At 35.6% G+C, this 17,462-nt stretch overlaps 2 protein-coding genes across 2 annotated transcripts; one reads left to right on the top strand and one right to left on the bottom strand.

Moving 5' to 3' along the window:
* The first annotated feature begins 239 nt into the window (after positions 1-239).
* On the top strand, positions 240-1,322 carry LOC149027772 (uncharacterized). The gene is made up of 4 exons (XM_089165761.1): positions 240-541; positions 629-721; positions 806-943; positions 1,052-1,322. The coding sequence occupies exons 1-4, from the start codon at positions 320-322 to the stop codon at positions 1,091-1,093; spliced, it is 495 nt and encodes a 164-aa protein (XP_089021887.1). The 5' UTR covers positions 240-319; the 3' UTR covers positions 1,094-1,322.
* A 1,160-nt stretch (positions 1,323-2,482) lies between these two features.
* Positions 2,483-11,781, bottom strand: LOC149027771 (HAD superfamily, subfamily IIIB acid phosphatase). The gene is made up of 5 exons (XM_089165738.1): positions 11,483-11,781; positions 9,487-9,655; positions 5,001-5,442; positions 4,448-4,648; positions 2,483-3,196 (listed from the first exon to the last, which is right to left on the bottom strand). Exons 2-5 carry the CDS (start codon positions 9,533-9,535, stop codon positions 2,998-3,000), a joined length of 891 nt encoding a protein of 296 aa, XP_089021864.1. The 5' UTR covers positions 9,536-9,655; positions 11,483-11,781; the 3' UTR covers positions 2,483-2,997.
* Positions 11,782-17,462: the final 5,681 nt, after the last annotated feature.

Below are 17,462 nucleotides of genomic sequence, written 5' to 3'. Positions count from 1 at the left end.
ACATGTGAATAAAGTCTCCAAAATTTTTACTGTCTTTTTATGACCCTCACCTAAATATGATTTTGATTTCTATCCAAATTAAACTTGACCTGTTCAACTACTTTTCCATTTCCACAGTCCACCGAGCGCAATTGTCATTGTCTACTGGCCCTTCCCCTCTCAGAACCCAGATATTTTTTCTCACACAGCACGCGAGAATGTCGGTTGATGTTAATCCTTCAATGACCGTAAGGTTTCCGGCTCCAGAAAATATCTCAACCGGGTTATGTCTATAAAATAATTGGATCTCTTCGCTGTAAGCAGAAGACGAAGAAGAAGAATGGCGGATAAGAGGCCAAATAGGAGCGACGCTCATTTGTCAGTGGAGGAAGAGACGAAGATCGAGAAAGAAACCAGAGGTTACTTCGATGCTTTAGCTCCCAAACGCCACACCAAGCCCCAACGCAGCGACTACTCTTCTCAATACGCAGACACCACTAGTAACTCCAACGAAATCATTCCTGAATTCGTCAAATTCCAACAGCTCGAGAACGATCCCGAGGTTTTCCGTTGCTTGCTCTCACTTAGAGAAATCATGAATGCATGTTTTTGATATCTGATTTAGGTTCTTTGCCTGCATTTATTATAGAAACTGGCTTACAAAGGAGAAGATGTAGCAGAGGAGTTCGTGGAGACGGAATACTACAAAGATCTCAACTGCGTGGACAAGCAACACCACACGGTACTCTAAATATTACTGCTTTTCTAGCATCCAACTTCTTCTTGAGGCTTTCAAATTTCTAGCTTTTAAGGCTTCGTTTGGCAGACTGGGACGGGATTCATTGGGACAGAGAACAGTAACGGAAGTTCCTTTAAGATTGAACCAGAGAGTTCCTGCTCTACTTGCCACTCTTGCACTGGAAACCCAGCAACCAACGATTGGATCCCTGCAACTGGTGATATGGTAAGCCAAAGTGCGAAGTTCAAGCAGTATTTGAATTCAATTTACGTCTTTTTAATTTCGAGGGATGCGTGACATTTAGAAGTGCATTTATTGTAATCTGGGATGCAGATGACTCTGAGGTCTGATAAGCCTAGCAGGAGCGATACATGAAGAAACCTTCACTATGCTGAGGACAACGATGACTACATAAATGGAATCCCTCTGATGGTTAGGTTTGTTATGCTGCTTAGGGTTTAGGGTTTGGCATTTTGAAGTAGAAATTCAGAAATTTGTAATGCTCAAGAAGTACTGGTGCGATATATGAAGGAACCTTCACTGTACTGAGGACAACGATGACTATATAAATGGAATTCCTCTGATGGTTAGGTTTGTTATGCTACTTAGGGTTCAGGGTTTGGCATTTTGATGTAAAAGTTCAAAATTTGGTATAGTTCAAGAAGTACTCTACAAGCCTAAGCCTGTCTTAAAGATTTAGCCTTACTCTTTTCTTCTTTTGTTTTTTTGAGCAAATTGCACAAGTGCCTCAATGACAGCCTTAAAATTACTAACACTCCACTTTATGTTTGAAAAACATAGAGACCCAATATGGAATTTTTATTGAACAAATTAGTCCAATTTATCACTAAAAACTATTAAATCACTATTTTATTTTATTTTTTCAGTTTCAAAAACATCCCTATAATAAATAGTGACAAATTTGACTAATGTATCCAATGAAAATTCAATTTTAGAGTTTTTGTGTTTTTTAAACATAAAATGGGGTGTCAGTAGCCTCCATTTTAGGTTGCCAATGTAATTTGTTTTTTTATTTATTTATTAAAGATAACAGTCACAAAATCTTTAAGAGAGTACCATTAAATATAATTTAAATATAAGACAGAGTTTTGCTATTGGTTTCCTGAATATTCAAAATCTTGACCTCATACAATAAGGCCTTGGTCTTTTGGCAACTAAATTACCCCTCAAAGTTAGGTTGGTTTAGGTTGGAAGAATGGTAAAACAAGGACAAAGTTGACATTGTGTTACACTAACATATAAGATGGAAAAAGTGGATTACAAGTAGAATGCACGATATAATTTTTTTAAATACTTACAATAAAGAATGTGATACAAATGGATGATGTTTCTCATAGAATTGAAATAGGATGAATAATATGCTCTGAAGTATATTGCCATGGATTTATTATTTTACAGCTGAAAGAAAAACAAATTTACGATAGTCTTACAATCTGCTACAGTGCATGCAGAAAATGAAGAACGCTGGGCCTATTTGGTTATTTGAATCTAAAGATTTCAAAAATCTAAAGATTTCAAATCTATAGATTTCATATCTATGGAGTCATGGTTCAAAAAATTAACTGTTTGGTAGCCTGAATCTTTGGAATGAAATCTATAGATTCATCATAAAAAACCATTTATGGAGTCATAGTTCAAATGTAATACTTTTATAGTAAATATGAAATTTCTAGATTTTTTTGCGTAAAGGACTCGTTTATAACCGCCCCAAAGGTCTAAATCTCTCATTTGTAAATCCAAAGATTTGAAATCTTTTGATTCATGTAACTAAATAGGCCCACAGAATCTAGAGAGAATAAAGTAAAGAATAACCATAACAAACATTATAAGTTAGCAAATTCAGCAAAGGCAGTGAAAAGCTCTAACAAAGAGGAGTGATTTAGTTCAAATTGGAGAGCTTAAAAGGCTAACGGATGGTTCAAAATAATCTTAAAGTGAAGTAAGAAAAACACACCTATCGTGATTGAATACGACTACTTGGAGGACAAAGAACCACGTAGCTGACCCCAATTCCCAATTTGTTGAGATAGAAATGTTGTTCTAACCATGAAATAGATAATCTTTATTGTCATTGAGATGCAAAATGAAGATTCACTTACAGGATAGGAATCTAATCCTAACCAAAAATATGAAGTAACCCACACAAATCCAGAAAAAGGATTATACAATCAAGGACTATAAAGCAATATCTAGTATTTACAGAAGACTTTTCATGAACAATATAAATATGGACATATTCTACCAAAATTTAACAGCAGTTAGATGCTGTCAGTCTGGTCCTTGAAGCTGTAATAAATAGGGTTTGCAAGCTTGAAATTACGTTTTCCTATGCATGGTCCAGTCAAAGCATCTATTTGACTGCTAATCACGCTTGTGATACGAAAGCCTTCGTTTTGCAGTTGTGCCCTTTTCCTGGAGAAGTATTCCCAGCTTGTCATTTGCATTTCACCATATGATCTGCAAAAAAACAGTCCTCTCAAGTACCTTCCAGAGTGTACAAAAATAATAGAACACCACATAAGAAAAGGCAGATTTAGCTAATGTGCAATGATCAGTGACACAGTAGGCTATAAAGTAACCATGGTTGCATGGGTTTTATTCAGTTCAGTATCAAAAATAATAATCAAGTGAATCTCTAGTTTTATTATTTGCATACATTAACAGCAGAGTTGTGCGTTTAAATCACAAGTTCCTAAGGCCAGAAGCAGGCTTACCCTGCACTCAGTGGCCCTACAAATAGATCAGCTTTTATTCTACCATGTTTAAGAATCATCAATGTAATCAAAGAGCCCACAGAAAGTAGAATTAATTATGAGTAGGGCACCCTCTTGGCTGTGCAGTAGACAAAACTCCTGTGTCAGTAATATCCCCACACAGGGAAACTTAGGGAAATTAAAGGGTTCAAACTTTAAACATAACATCCAGTGGATCTTGCAAAAGATACCACATCAAAATAAAGCTGTTACAACCGTTTATCCTAAAAGCTTGAGCTGTCAATTAAGGGGTACAACAACGTAGATCAACACAGGTCAACACCCCCTGCATGTGCCAAGGGGATTCCGAACTTACCAGGATACAACAAACAAGACATGAAATGCACAGAGGTATAGGTGGAGCTTTTAACGTCCAACGTTACTTAAAAATGTGAAGGAAGCTCCAATAACACTGGCTCAAACTAATACAAGTACAGACAAGTTATTTGCTAGTATCCATGAATCACCAATTCTTAAGGCTAATGAACCATTTGAACATACAAATACCAAGGAAAATGGCTTCTGGATCAAGTTAAAAAGACGAATCAGGTGAAGTGTATGCAGTGAAGTGAAAGCTTTTATTAGAACTTCCAGTTCCAGATTTCAAAGTACTCTTTGAACTTGAGTTAAAAAGGAGAGGGTGCTAATGTCCATCATCTTAAGAATGATGTCTTATAAAGAACTAGAAAATTGTCAGGCATTATATTACACTTATTTAGACAGTAGCATCTCTTTGGTATGCTCAATTATGTCATTATATTGAAGAAAAGTAGAAAATGGCCTTGGATCAGTTTTATGAAGGTTACACCACGTCCATACAAGAATAACTTCTAACTCACTCTATTATCATTTATCACTAGGAACACTAGCAATGAGTTTTTAGGGAAAGTCCAATAGAAGAATAATCTATCTCCAATTATCTTTTAGCACAGGGCTTGAGGAATGAGAACATCACCTCATAATCAAGGAAAACCAGCCCCCATATCCTGCATCAGTGAGACTCTCTTGGACAGCATTCCTCTCTTCCTCAGGCTTCCTGGTGACAAGGATCAAGGACCAGCCACTAGCTTGAAGCTTCTTGTACAGTCCCAGAACAAGCACGTGCTTTAGATGCTTTGCCTCTTCAGTCCATTCATTCACGTAGTGCTGACCAAGTCTTTCCAAAAGAAGATAATGAAAAGATTAGCGGCACTGATTTAAATCATGCAGATGGAAGAAGAAATAACACGCAACAATACAATGGTATACAGATTACAAACAAGAGGGGGGCTTTTCTTTTCAGGGTGGGGGAGTAAGTATTCTGAAATTCATAGTAGCATGAGGTGAAATCATCAGCAAGCCTTACATCATTGAACCTGAACTACTGCACTAAAGAGAAGCCAAATTTTAAGATATTCCGACTTAGCCAACTGAAGTTCCCACTTATTATCAAGCACTAGAATGATCTTGGAATGTAGGAGCAGTCCAACACTATTACAAGAGCTGGTCAACAGTTACTAGAAAATTACCGGTTGTGCAGTTGATAGGAATGGGGATTTGTCAGAGTGATATCATCCAAATCAATCAATACAACATCCAAACCATCATTTTCTGGTGCTAAACTGCTCAAGTAGCTCTCTGCCACCGAAATGGTCAAGTTCAAATCTCTCAGATATTGACCTTGTTTGAGATATTGAATGGCAAGTGTCTGGCAAACTTTTGGAAATTCATCAGTTTCCAATGCATTAAGCTCTGCATGTAGAGCAAAAACCTTGCAATAACCATAGTCATCACATGTTCCCCGAAGCTGAACAACTCCAGAACTCCTCCTTTGACAGGATTGCAACATGAAAGCTAATGCTATCAGCAATGTAATGAATAAAAGCCCGACAGCAACAAGTGCAGCAACACAAACAGCAGCAGCAAAAGATGAGATATAGATACCCGGCTCCAGATATCTGCTTCCCATTTCTGCACCAAAATGAAGTATTATCAGTTATCTAACTATGTCAGTAATCTTACTAATGACATAGTACCTGACCAACCAAACTGTACATTTTTCCCATAACTTTAGAGGGAAGTGCCCAAATTAAGTCCTGAAACTTCTACCATACCCTATTTTAGGCCCACTATACATAGTGGAAGCCTTAGATTTTAAAAATCACAACCAAATGGTAGTTTGATTCAGACCCTTGTCTAAAGTGTTCATTGAATACATTCTCTAATATTGTATGTTCTACACAACAAATTTAGTACTACAGCACACATAATTCCTGTTAAACAACTTACATAAATTAACGGACACCAAATTATAAACCATATCATAATCATGGATCATACATGGTTTGTCCATATCATAATTCATGGATCATACATGGTTTGTCACAAAGGGTCAAATATAGCATAGTCAACAATATAAGCAACAAGTTATCCTTATGCCTACCCTAGAGTCCTGGAGTCCTAGTACCTAAATGATTGGCCCAGATCAAAACATTTAAAATGTTGTTGCTGCTGCAGGATTTATACTCAAGGATTAGACAACTTTTTTATCGAAATGTGATTAAAACGATACAAAAGACCAAAATTCGGTCAGATTATTACAACTCTTTGGCATCACAGGCTATTTTTTGAGAGCCTACAAAACTGAAATGTTTCAGTTTGGCAAAATATTGACGAAAGCTTGTATCATAATTTGTGACTCATTAGGAATCTGCAAAGACGAAGGTTTCATAGAAATTCTTTGGATCAGCTATCAGACAGAAATATAGAATAGTGGTCATTCAAAGAACAAGATATAAGCCTACAGGCTATGAAAAAACCAAGGTCTCACAGATATTCTCCAAACAATTGTCTCACTGTTTAGGGTTTTCTACAGAAAGGATATCAAGGGTTTTCTACAGAAAAGATATCATATATCACGATAAATGTTACTGATATTAACTACCAAGAATGTGGCTCCTTCTGAGTGATATTAGAACTTCAAAAAAATTTCTTTATATAGATTCCTAAATTTACCATACACACTTAATAGTGTATCTCTTTCTCTCCCTCTTTCTAAAAGATATTATAACCCAAGAAGAATCATGATTTATGGAGGGCTACTCAAACTTATAAAATTGGTAAGTATTCCCAAATTAATAAATCAAGTTGGGGCTATTGAGCAAGGACTAAGAAATATTTGATAAAAACAAAGCTGGATGTTGGAGAAACCACGCTCATTGCAGTCACCAGTGGGGCAGGCTGGCAGGGTCTACACCTGATTCTTAAGTAGGGACCCCCTCACTTGATCAATTCTTCATGAATAACAGTGCATTACTAAGACCTTTTAAACCCAATTGTCCTGCTTGTCCCAATTGAATATAGTGACTGCAAACCTTCATTGTCTAAAGCTTGAGCAGATGTCCTCAGCCTAGATCATTGCAAGGATTGTGTCCTGCCCATATATACCAAATCTCTCATCACCCTTACAAATGGTAAAAAGTATCTATCACCACCAAAACATCTTTTCCGTTGAATTTTTACTTATTAATTAAAATTAATGGCTCTTGAGTCCACATAGAAGCATTTGAAGTTTAAATAATGGGACACAGGATAAAGAAGATAAGGGAAAAAGGGGACACTTTTAAAGAATCCGACAAAGCAGGGGAAGACAGAGGACACTCATAAGAAGAAGAAGAGAAGAGAGGAGAGAGGAGGGGCTGCAGGAGTACAAAACTCAAGCTTTACTCCATTTTTCTATTCCATCCTCATAAGTTGATTAGAAGTGTTTAAATAATAAAATAGACATACTTTGGTACAAAAACAACTATAGGACTCTTGGTAATATAAAACTAACAAAAAAACTGATCTAATAGGATTCTTAGGAATTTAAAAATAACTAAAACTGATACTAGATATCCTACCCAAACTAAAAATCTGAGTACATAATTATCCTAATAAATAAATAACAAAATCCTACATCATCTCTAAAAATCCCACAAAAACAATTCCTATTTAGTCCCTTGCAACCTGGACTTTGGGCCCACCAAATTTGAATTTGTCTCCTTACAAGCTGGACTTGGGGCACACCAAATATGAAGAATTACCTCCAAGGATTACTATTCACGTTACTGTAGCATGAAAAGTAACTTTTGGTTGTGCTGCATTCTTTTCTCCCTCTCTTAAAGAAAAAATTGTCCTTGAGGTTTGGTAAAATAAGAACTAATATAGTATGAAAAACACTTGTTCAAAAAGGAAGTACCCTGTTTTTTTCCCCCTTTTAAGGTGTACGGGATGCAGAGAAGTAAGGTTTGCAGATATTGATATTAATCATAGTGGTAGTGAATAGGTGGAGAACAGAATGGGGAGGAAGATCACAGTAAGAAGAAGAAATAGAAATGAAAAAATTAGTTGGGAAGATATATTATAAGAAGAAGGAAATCAACAAGGGAAGAAAAATTGAGAGCAAGATCAGAGAGTGAAGAATTCAATAGACAAAGAGAGTTACCCAGATTGATACCAAATTAAGGGGGACGGAATAAAGGAGAAAGACAGACAAAGAAGACCAAAAAAAAGGGACACCTTAGAAGAATCCGATGAAGCAGGGGAAGATGGAGAAGGACACAGTCATAAGAAGAAGAAGCGAAGAGGAGAGAGAGAAGGGCAGGCTGCAGTGTACAAAACACAAGTTTTACTTCATTCCATCCTCAATAAGAAAAATTAGACATACTACGGTCTACGGCACAAAAAACAACTATAATAGGACTCTTGGTAATTTAAAACTAACAAATAACTTATCCTACCACCTCTTAGGAATTCAATACTAATTAAAACTGATCTTAGATATCCTAAGTGAATTAAAAATATGATTACATAATCATCCCAATAAATAAATAACAAAATCTAACATTATCTCTAAAAATCCCATGAAAACAATTTCTATTTTATCTTCCTGCATCCTGGACTCGGGGCCCACCAAATTTGAATTTACCTTCTTGCAACCTGGACTTGGGGCCCATCAAATTTGAATTTATCTCCTTGCAAAATGAACTTGGGGCCCACCAAATATGAAGAATTATCTCCTAGGTTTTCTTTTTGCATTATTGTAGTGTGAACAGTAACTTTTGGTGGTGCTGCATCATTAAGACCAATTTGTCCCATGTTTATAAACCTCCTTTTATTCTTATCCTCCTCGTAACTCGTAAATTCTCAACACATCATTTTTAGATTTCACTGCAGCAGTTGCCAACGGACTAATAAGCAAATAAACTAGTTATTTTTTAATATTTTCCATGTACAATATGTTTCCTACAACACCCATCTCATCTCCTCCAGCCAACTTTTTTTCCTTTCTTTCTTTCTTTCTTTTTTTTTTTTTTTTTTTTTTTTTTTTTTTTTCTCCCTTCTTCTTCTGAGGGGTGGGGGTTCGGGGGGAGGGGTGGGGGGGTTCGGAGGGCACAGATTTGATCGAAAATGGAGATCACCAAAGATGATTTGGGATGACATGGTGAGAAGGCTTCCTAAGAAACAACAGCATTTGTAGCTCTAAAGGGAGAGAAATGGCACTACAAAATTCTTTAAGCCTGTTACATGTCATGGAATAACGCTCGCTGTTTAGCTGATACTTTAAAGAATTAACCTGACAATTCAATTTTGCAAAAGAAATTATTTTAATCCAACCTAACAGTTCTTACAACTTTTTTGAGTAACAATTATCGATGTATTTCTAAATTTTATTTAAGGTAAGCTACTGTTTCTCTTCTGTGCTTTAAATAATTACATTTAAATACCCTCCTAATAGTATTAAAGAAAAACTTCAAAATAAGTCAAATTAAATTTGAGTTTTCAATTCCTGACTTTCTTTAATCCAGTAGGATGTTTATCGAAATCATCTAATACTCAAACAGCATTATAGTCCAAGTTTTCAAGTCCCCAGTCTAGAAGCATACAACCAAGAATCTGAATATGATTATCATCAGAAAATACAAATGAAACTACCACAAGGCACAGAACTTTAAGTAAAGAAAGTTTACATACCAGACCCTCCTCTACTTGAAAGACTATAGGTAGAATCAGCATGCTCCATTTGGTTTGCAAAAGAAGACAGTAGATTACTTAACACAAGAAATGTAACGTGCAGGAAGAAATATCCCACGTACGTGCACTATCTTATCCAAGCATCCAAGACCAGCCTCAGTTTCTTTGCCTGTCACATTCATAAGAGTAGAATTACGAAAAAACTAACAATTTTCACTGACGTGGATGTTCAACTAATCATGATGACTGGAATATTCTGAGGCTTTGTTTATTTCTTCTGTCAATCTGTGTTTATTATGTAAAAGTTATAATTTCAATAGAAGACCATTTACCTTTAGATGTGAATAGTCAGCCAACCCAGGGCAGCCAGCCATAAAGGCTGGCCTGTGAATCAAATCATCTATTGCATTTTCTCTGTTTAGGCATCAGATAGGTGAAGAGAACAAAGGCATAAAATCCGGGCTCCCTTCCAATAGAAAGAGTTTGCCCTTACCCGGTAACCCACCCCTGCATCGGTTGCCTCCTGACAATCCATTAAGAAACCACCAAGGCCCTTCATTCCCAGCAATGCGCTAGTAATGCAATTTATTCTTTCTTAACTTCAAAACTTGGTACCTTGACTCACCCTATGGAACTTAAATAGTATGAAAAAAATAACAAGCAACTTCACAACCTAAATCTGTTAGGCAATTTAAACATCCAGCAGGCACCTTATTTCCCCAAATATTGAACAAACTGAATTCTTAGAAACCTTCAATTATGTCAATACCCAAAGGCCATACCCAGTTCACAAGACTCCCATGTTTAGCAAGGTCTGGGGACAGCCAACTGTACACAGCCTTACCCCAGTTTTCAAAAAGGTGTTATCCAGTACATAAACCCATGACCAAGCATTCAGCAAGTGAGCACTTGACCAACACGTCAAGCATGACCTTCCAATTAAGTCAACATTGTATGGTTTTTCATCTGAAGAGGAACCATCCATTGTAAAGTGCTTGCGAATACCCAATAGGTTAATCTAAAACCGCATGCAGTCTCTAAATCAATTCACAGAATTTATCACTAACTAGCGAAATTAAGTAGGCCAGAACAAGGTAAAGCAATTATGAGAGATTTTAAGAACACTATCATCTTTGGTTATGTTATTGCTCTTACTTTTATTTTTGCACCAAAACCTCTTAAATATAACCCACCTGGGCCACCCACCCCCAAATAAAAAAAGGGAAAAGAAAACCCTCTTTTCAATTATCAGTGTGCCTGTACAAAAATAACCAAAATAACAAAAGATAATTTTTTGGTAAATAAAATACTAGAAATAATTAGTGAAAGACAAACGAAGAACGCAGCCCATCCTCCCGGACTACCACCTCTCTTCTTCTCTACGTCCTTGTTCCTTCGAGCAATCTACTCCTTGTTCCTTCGAGCAATCTAGAGTCTATCCGCTACTCCATTGAATTAACCTAATGAAATATTAAATGCGAAGGATGGGAGAAAATATAGATGATACTTGAACTCCTAAAACTCATCAATTTCTGATACAATTTGATCAATACCATTTTGCGAACGACAGTAAACTAGTACAGAAATAAATTAAAAGGATCATTGACTCCAAAAAAAAGAAAAGAAGGGATTATTTACACTAACCATAAAAGAATGCCAGAACCTATCTTCCTCTTGATGTGTTCGTCTCCTAGTAGACACGAAGTCTCTCAAGCTCGCGTGTTTCCATTATACCATCAATAACGATGCTTCTAATTGACAAACTATCTACAGTTCCCCTCTCTAATTTAGCATTTGGTGCTACACGGGATACCCGTGATCCTTATACATGTAACATCAGCGGGTAGACCAAGCTTTTAGTAAATTAGTTTGGTTTCCACTTTTTTGGGATAAAAATCAAGGATTTCGTTGAATATTTGTCCCAATTCACAATACAGAATTCATACAATGAATTATGATGAACAGAACCGGAATCGAAGAAGAAAAAATGTTTTACCGCAGAGCCAGATTGAAGAGGTTGTGATTCCTGAACCGGGGACGGAGAGATGATGCCATTTGGCAGGAGATTTGTATAATTGTATCTACATGAATCTTGTATCAACAGCCATAGCCAGAAAGAATAAGATCAGTAGACCTCGAAGTCTCCGGCGCATAGCTTTTACAGTTCCATTTAACTTCAAAACAAATTAGAAGGACACGGCGATGACATTAGTGAATTAAAGGTGCCATCCGTTCATTGGGCAAGCGGAAACAAGCAGCGTCGGCAATGTCGTCAATCATCAGCGAGTTACAGCCTTACAGGCTTGCAGGCTGCAGCTTCGCATGAGTCATGACTCATGAGTGAGGTATTAAAAACGGAATCGTTCATATCGGATTCGGCTCGCTATCTTCCCCCGAAATCGGAATTCTACGCTAACTCTTGTTTCCTCCGAATCGGAATTCTTTCTCCATAAAACGTTTTTTTTTTTTTTTTTTCTTTTTTTTTTTTTTTTTTCTGAGTATAAGTTTTAATCGACGAAAGATCGCTAATATTTAGGAGTTTAGTTGGTCTCGCCAGTCGTCAGTCAACGAAACCCCAAATTGTGCAGATATTTTGTACTTTTCTGTAGAACTCTATAAAACGATTATGCAAAGTTTTTTTTTTCATGTCATTGGTTAAGGGCCTGTTTGGTTACTTGAGTCTGTAGATTTCAAAATTTTAAGATTTCAAATTTACAGACTTCAAATCTCTAGAGTCATGGTTCGTAAAATTAACTCTTTGGTGTAGTTTGAATTTTTGGAATGAAATTTCTAGATTTATCTTAAAAAAATTTTTTTTGAATTATGGTTCAAATCTTTAACGCTGATAGGATTTGTGAAATCTCGGATTAGTCACCTCTTACCCATAAATTTGCTTATTTATGTTTTTGCGAGGGCTGATTTGGTTACATGAATCTAGAGATTTCAAATCTCTGGATTCATGAATCTGAGAATTATACCCGTTTGGTTGTAAAAATCTCTAGATTCATGAAATCTCCAGATTCATGTTTTTAGTGTAAAAAGGTGAATCTGTAGATTTATGGGTAAGGGGTGAAATCCGAGATTTCAAAAAGCTATACAATTGTACATTCACAAAAATCATGTCGACCAAATAAATTTTTTAGATTAATTCTGATTTCATTCCACAACCAAACACTTAATTTTATAAATTATAACTCCATAGATTTGAAGTCTATAGATTTGAAATCTCTAGATATTTGAAATCTCCAGACTAATTTTACATTCCTTGTGTACAAATGTTTAGATTTCATAAAATCTAGAGATCACATTAAAAAGGAAAAATCTCCTATTTGTGAATCCAGAGATTTTAAATCTCTGGATTCGCGTAACCAAACAGGCCCTAAGGTATTTGGCAAGTTTCACGTCCTTGTGTACTATCCTCATTCCTCAGGTGAGGAATTGTGTGATGCAAATTTTTTTTTTTCTTTTGAAAAAAACAAAGTTATGTAAGTTTTGAGATGCAATTTTTTTTTTTAGCAAAAAAAAATGTATGCAAGTTTTTACTCCTTAGTGACGACTTAAAAAAATGCTTTAGTATCTGCAAGTGCTAATTGGGTTATTTCTGTAAACAATAATATTTTAATCTTACTTTCTTTATTTGGCTCTATATCCTCTAAATAGATGTGTGGAACATTAAATGCACTTGTAACTTTTATTGCTTCAGTTATTATAAACATAACCTATTTAGAGTAGGGTGACCCAGTGCCATTGTTTCTTATATGTTATTCTTTTATAAAGGATCGTACAAGTCATTTGAATGCTCTGGATTAATAAAATTCACTTTATGGCAACCTGTAAAAAAAATAAAAAGAAAAAAGTAGAGATTTTCACTTGATGCATTTATAGTGAAGTTCTTTTTAGTGTAGTAAATTAACCTCACCCATGAAGAGATGCTGATATCTTACTACTTATGCAGCCCTTCTACAACTACAATAAGTTAGGTGAAATCTCAAGCTTCATTAACCCTCGACTTTCTCGATAAAGTATTGATTTAGATGAACAACTATAAATAATAAAAGATTTACATGCAATGACAACAATTTAAGCTTGTAATTCTTCTCAATACATGTGCCAAGAATAAGGATAGATTTGGTGTAACCTGGGGTTTTGCTCTAATCAAAGCAAATTAGGGCGTTCTTTTTTTTTTTTTTATAACATTTTAAAACAATGTACATCATTGTAATATGAGAAAAAATGGTTACACTTTTTTATTGGAATTGAGTTCTTCTATCATCGACAATTCAATATTGATATCTCTTCTGTCACACATTTTAAGAGGGAGACCTAACATTGATAATATGAACCTCAATATATTAGCCAAGTCAGGGTAGGGTTAACCTCTATCGAGAATAAAGGACATGGACTCTTTTTGATTTTCATCTATTGTGTCAGGCAGGATCTGTTCTTTATATCAATGACATGGGCAAATGGTTATAATATGATGTCTTAAAGCAAAGGACACAAAAAATAAAATAAAAAACTCAAAGGAGCAATTATGTTAAGTGACGTTAAGTGGGAAGAGACACACCTTGTTAAGTGGGATGAGGTTATAGTGGTAATGAGGCACCTATGAGTAAATGAGGTCCTTCATGACCTTGGTTATGATGTTCTTAATGACATTGATCATGGGGTGTAAGGTGGTAATGATATCAACTGCAATTGATATGAAAATTATAAAGGTCTTGATCATGGTGATGATGTGGACATACTTAAGGGAGGGTGAACTTTACTCAAATTCTAACTATTAACATTCAATTTTTATTGTAACTTCATGGCTATTCTTGGCTATTACCATGAATAGGGTTAAAGTTATTGAATGAATTAAATCCCAAGTCATACAAAGTAGATGAATATAAAAATTAATTTTGTATTTAGTGGAGATGTTAGGTTAAGGTGGTTTATTCCCATTAGTGGATAAATGACAAGCCCATTGATTTTCCATTAATAAGAAATTGATTTTTTTCATTTGTTAGAAAGTGAGTCATAATGATTCAATAACTCAATTCATTGCTTGAGAATCTCAATGAATATAAGGTGTGGTTTGAGCATATATGAACCAAACTTCTTCGTTGCATGTGGTGTGCAATAGAGACACTCCTCACACTTACATAGTGTGTTGCTTATTGTTTTAAAAGTTTATTCCTTTGAGTTTGTCTTAGTGTTGTGTTGTAGCTTTTGATTCTTTGAAATGACTAAACTAACTACTTCATATTCTAGTTGGAGGTTGTGCAAAGAACCCTTAGTAGTATGATGCATCAATTATTTTAAAGACAATACTCAAGGTTGGACTCAACCTTGTTCATTGGTGGTTGATTCGATTGCAACATTAAACTCTTTGGATTGGCTAAGGATCTTCATATTTTCGTATTATAATTCAATTATTGTGTTTTTATAATTTGTAATACAATTACCCAACAATAAATTTTAGGAAATTCTTCGGATATTGAAAATCCATTCTTTGGATTATGTGCTTCGTCTTAATAGCTTCAAAAGGTAAAATTCTCACAAACCACAGGGAGAGAAAAATGAAGTTGTTGAACCATGATCATTATAGCTTATGCATTGGAGGTAAGGAGGATATCCTCCATGTTTATATAGAATGCAACTTCACCTGGGGTATTTGGGATTGGTTAATGCTTGATACCCGGTGTGATGTGAAGCTTTCTACTAGTATTAGGTGGAAGAGTGGTTCCACGCCAGCATGGTGGGGGCGGTTTGTAATCTTTAGGAATGATGGTCAGCTAGGTTTGTCTGTGCCATTTGCTCGTTATGACCGTGGCGCAATAGAGTTTTCAAGGCCAGGCGATGGAGTGTAGCTTATTGATTCCTACCTTGAAACAGTGGGAGAAGGTTGGGCGTTGTGTAGCTCGTGGAGGCAGAGTTATTTGTTATATATATATATATATTTTTTTCGTCCAAAAGTAAGCTTATATAAAGCTCTCCAGCTGAAAATCTCTGGAGGCAAAAAAAGAGTTCTTTAACATGAAATACCGGGGGTAATTCCACCAAATTATAGAGATATTAAAATGTCTAGCCCCACGAGCAATGAAATCTGCATAAGTGTTGTTGGACCTACTAATAAACGTAAAAAACACATCCTCAAAAGACATCATAAGCTTCAAAATCTCATCAACAAGACAACAACATGTCCAGTCTAATGAATGACTTCCACCATTTAGGGCTTCAATTGCACCTTTGCAATCTTGGGAAGATGGTCAGCTAGGTTTGCGTACCATTTGAAGTGATTCCGTGCGCAACAAGATCCCATCCCTTATCGCCGTTTTCTAGGCCATTTCATGGAGTGGAGCTTATTGATTCCTACCTTGAAACAGTAGGGGAAGGTTGGGCGTTGTGTAGCTCGTCGAGGCAGAGTTATTTGTTATTACCCATGGTGTTTGGACAAGTTTCATGCCACCGTAGCCGAGTCCTATTCCTTGAAGGCGACCATGCTCCTTGATCCTTGTTGTCATGAGACTGGTAGATACGATAGTTATATAATCAAAACTAAATAAATAATAATAATAATAAAATCTCCTCCTCTTTTGGAGGTGGTCGAATCCTTTTTTCTCATGTGGGGAGAGATGCAAACTAAGTTGTTGATTGTCCAATGTGTCGCTTCTTTCTTCACCTCCTTGGACGTTCTTTTTGGAGCCTCAAGGCAAATCAAGATTTATGCACCAGCTAAGTTTTTTTTCTCCTTCTCTGGATCTGACCCTGTAGAATTGCTTCAGTTCTTGCCACGATACCATGCAACTTAATGTTCAAATCGAAATTTGTGGTCGAGATGAAATATCGACTCCTCGTTTTGCCTCATTTCAGATAAATGAATTTCTTGTTGGTAAAGTTTAATTGTGAAACAAGTGATCAAGATTTCGTCTCGAGCACAACTTTTGATCTTGACCGTAGGTTGCATGATGCAGTACAACTTTCGATCTTGACCGTAGGTTGCATGATGCAGTACAACTTTCAATCTTGATTGTAGGCTGCATGGTCCAACACCCAAACAAAGTCCCCATCATGCGCCTCCCCCCCCCCCCCCACCCCCACAAAAAAAATAAAAGAAAAGAAGAGACAACAACTCTATATATAGAAACACAATAGCACATATCCAAGATTCAAATCCTCTACAATTCCCACCCTTGCAAATCCTTATAATTCCTTATTTTGGATTGTGAGGTAGGTAATTATTCAAGGTTAGAATTAGAATCGAATTAATAAATGAATCTAATAAATCCCTAAAATTAAGGATAATCTTTGCAATAGCACATATCCAAGCAGTTCAATGCTCAACCTCACATGGGGAGGTCTTGGGTTTGCACTCATTCGGTGGCATTAATATTCTCATTCCAATCTCAGTATATTAAAAGCTCTTAATTAAAAATAAATAAATAAATCCCTAAAATTAAGTCTCAAAAAATATCAAAAAATTAAGGAAAGATGAAATTGGGAGGAATTTTATGATTTTTTTAGATTCAATTCTTATTTGAATTTTAATTGTGAAGGTTGGATAATTAATTGCCACGTGTCACAATCCTATACAAGAATTATAAGGAGTTGTAAATGATGTAAACCCACAAACTGTTGGTTCATAAAAGAAATTTTCATCTATACCTATTGAGTTTCTATCTATGTATTAACAAAATTTCTTACTTGAATTTACTAATTGCTCTTATTATTTTATTTTGGTAATTTTTATCTGGACCGTGAGGTTTGGTTTATGTCATCTTTAGTCTTAAAAATTGAAGCTTTGCATTTGCATGTCCTATGCTACAGAGAAAATCAATTTAAGGACAAATTATCATTTTTTATGATCAATTTGCCTTTATATTTTTTTTAATTAAAGTTTTTTACATATACACCCCACCTGTCATGAAACTCGTAATTCCCTTTTCAATCAAAAAATTATAGAAAAGTCTTAGGATTCAAATAAATTTTAA

The sequence above is a fragment of the Hakea prostrata genome, chromosome 1, assembly GCF_041222555.1.
Source record: "Hakea prostrata isolate BN-2017 chromosome 1, UWA_Hpros_2, whole genome shotgun sequence".
Classification (NCBI taxonomy): domain Eukaryota; kingdom Viridiplantae; phylum Streptophyta; class Magnoliopsida; order Proteales; family Proteaceae; genus Hakea; species Hakea prostrata.
The sequence above is the reverse complement of the archived record's forward strand: the minus strand, read 5'-3'. Positions and strand labels throughout refer to the sequence as shown.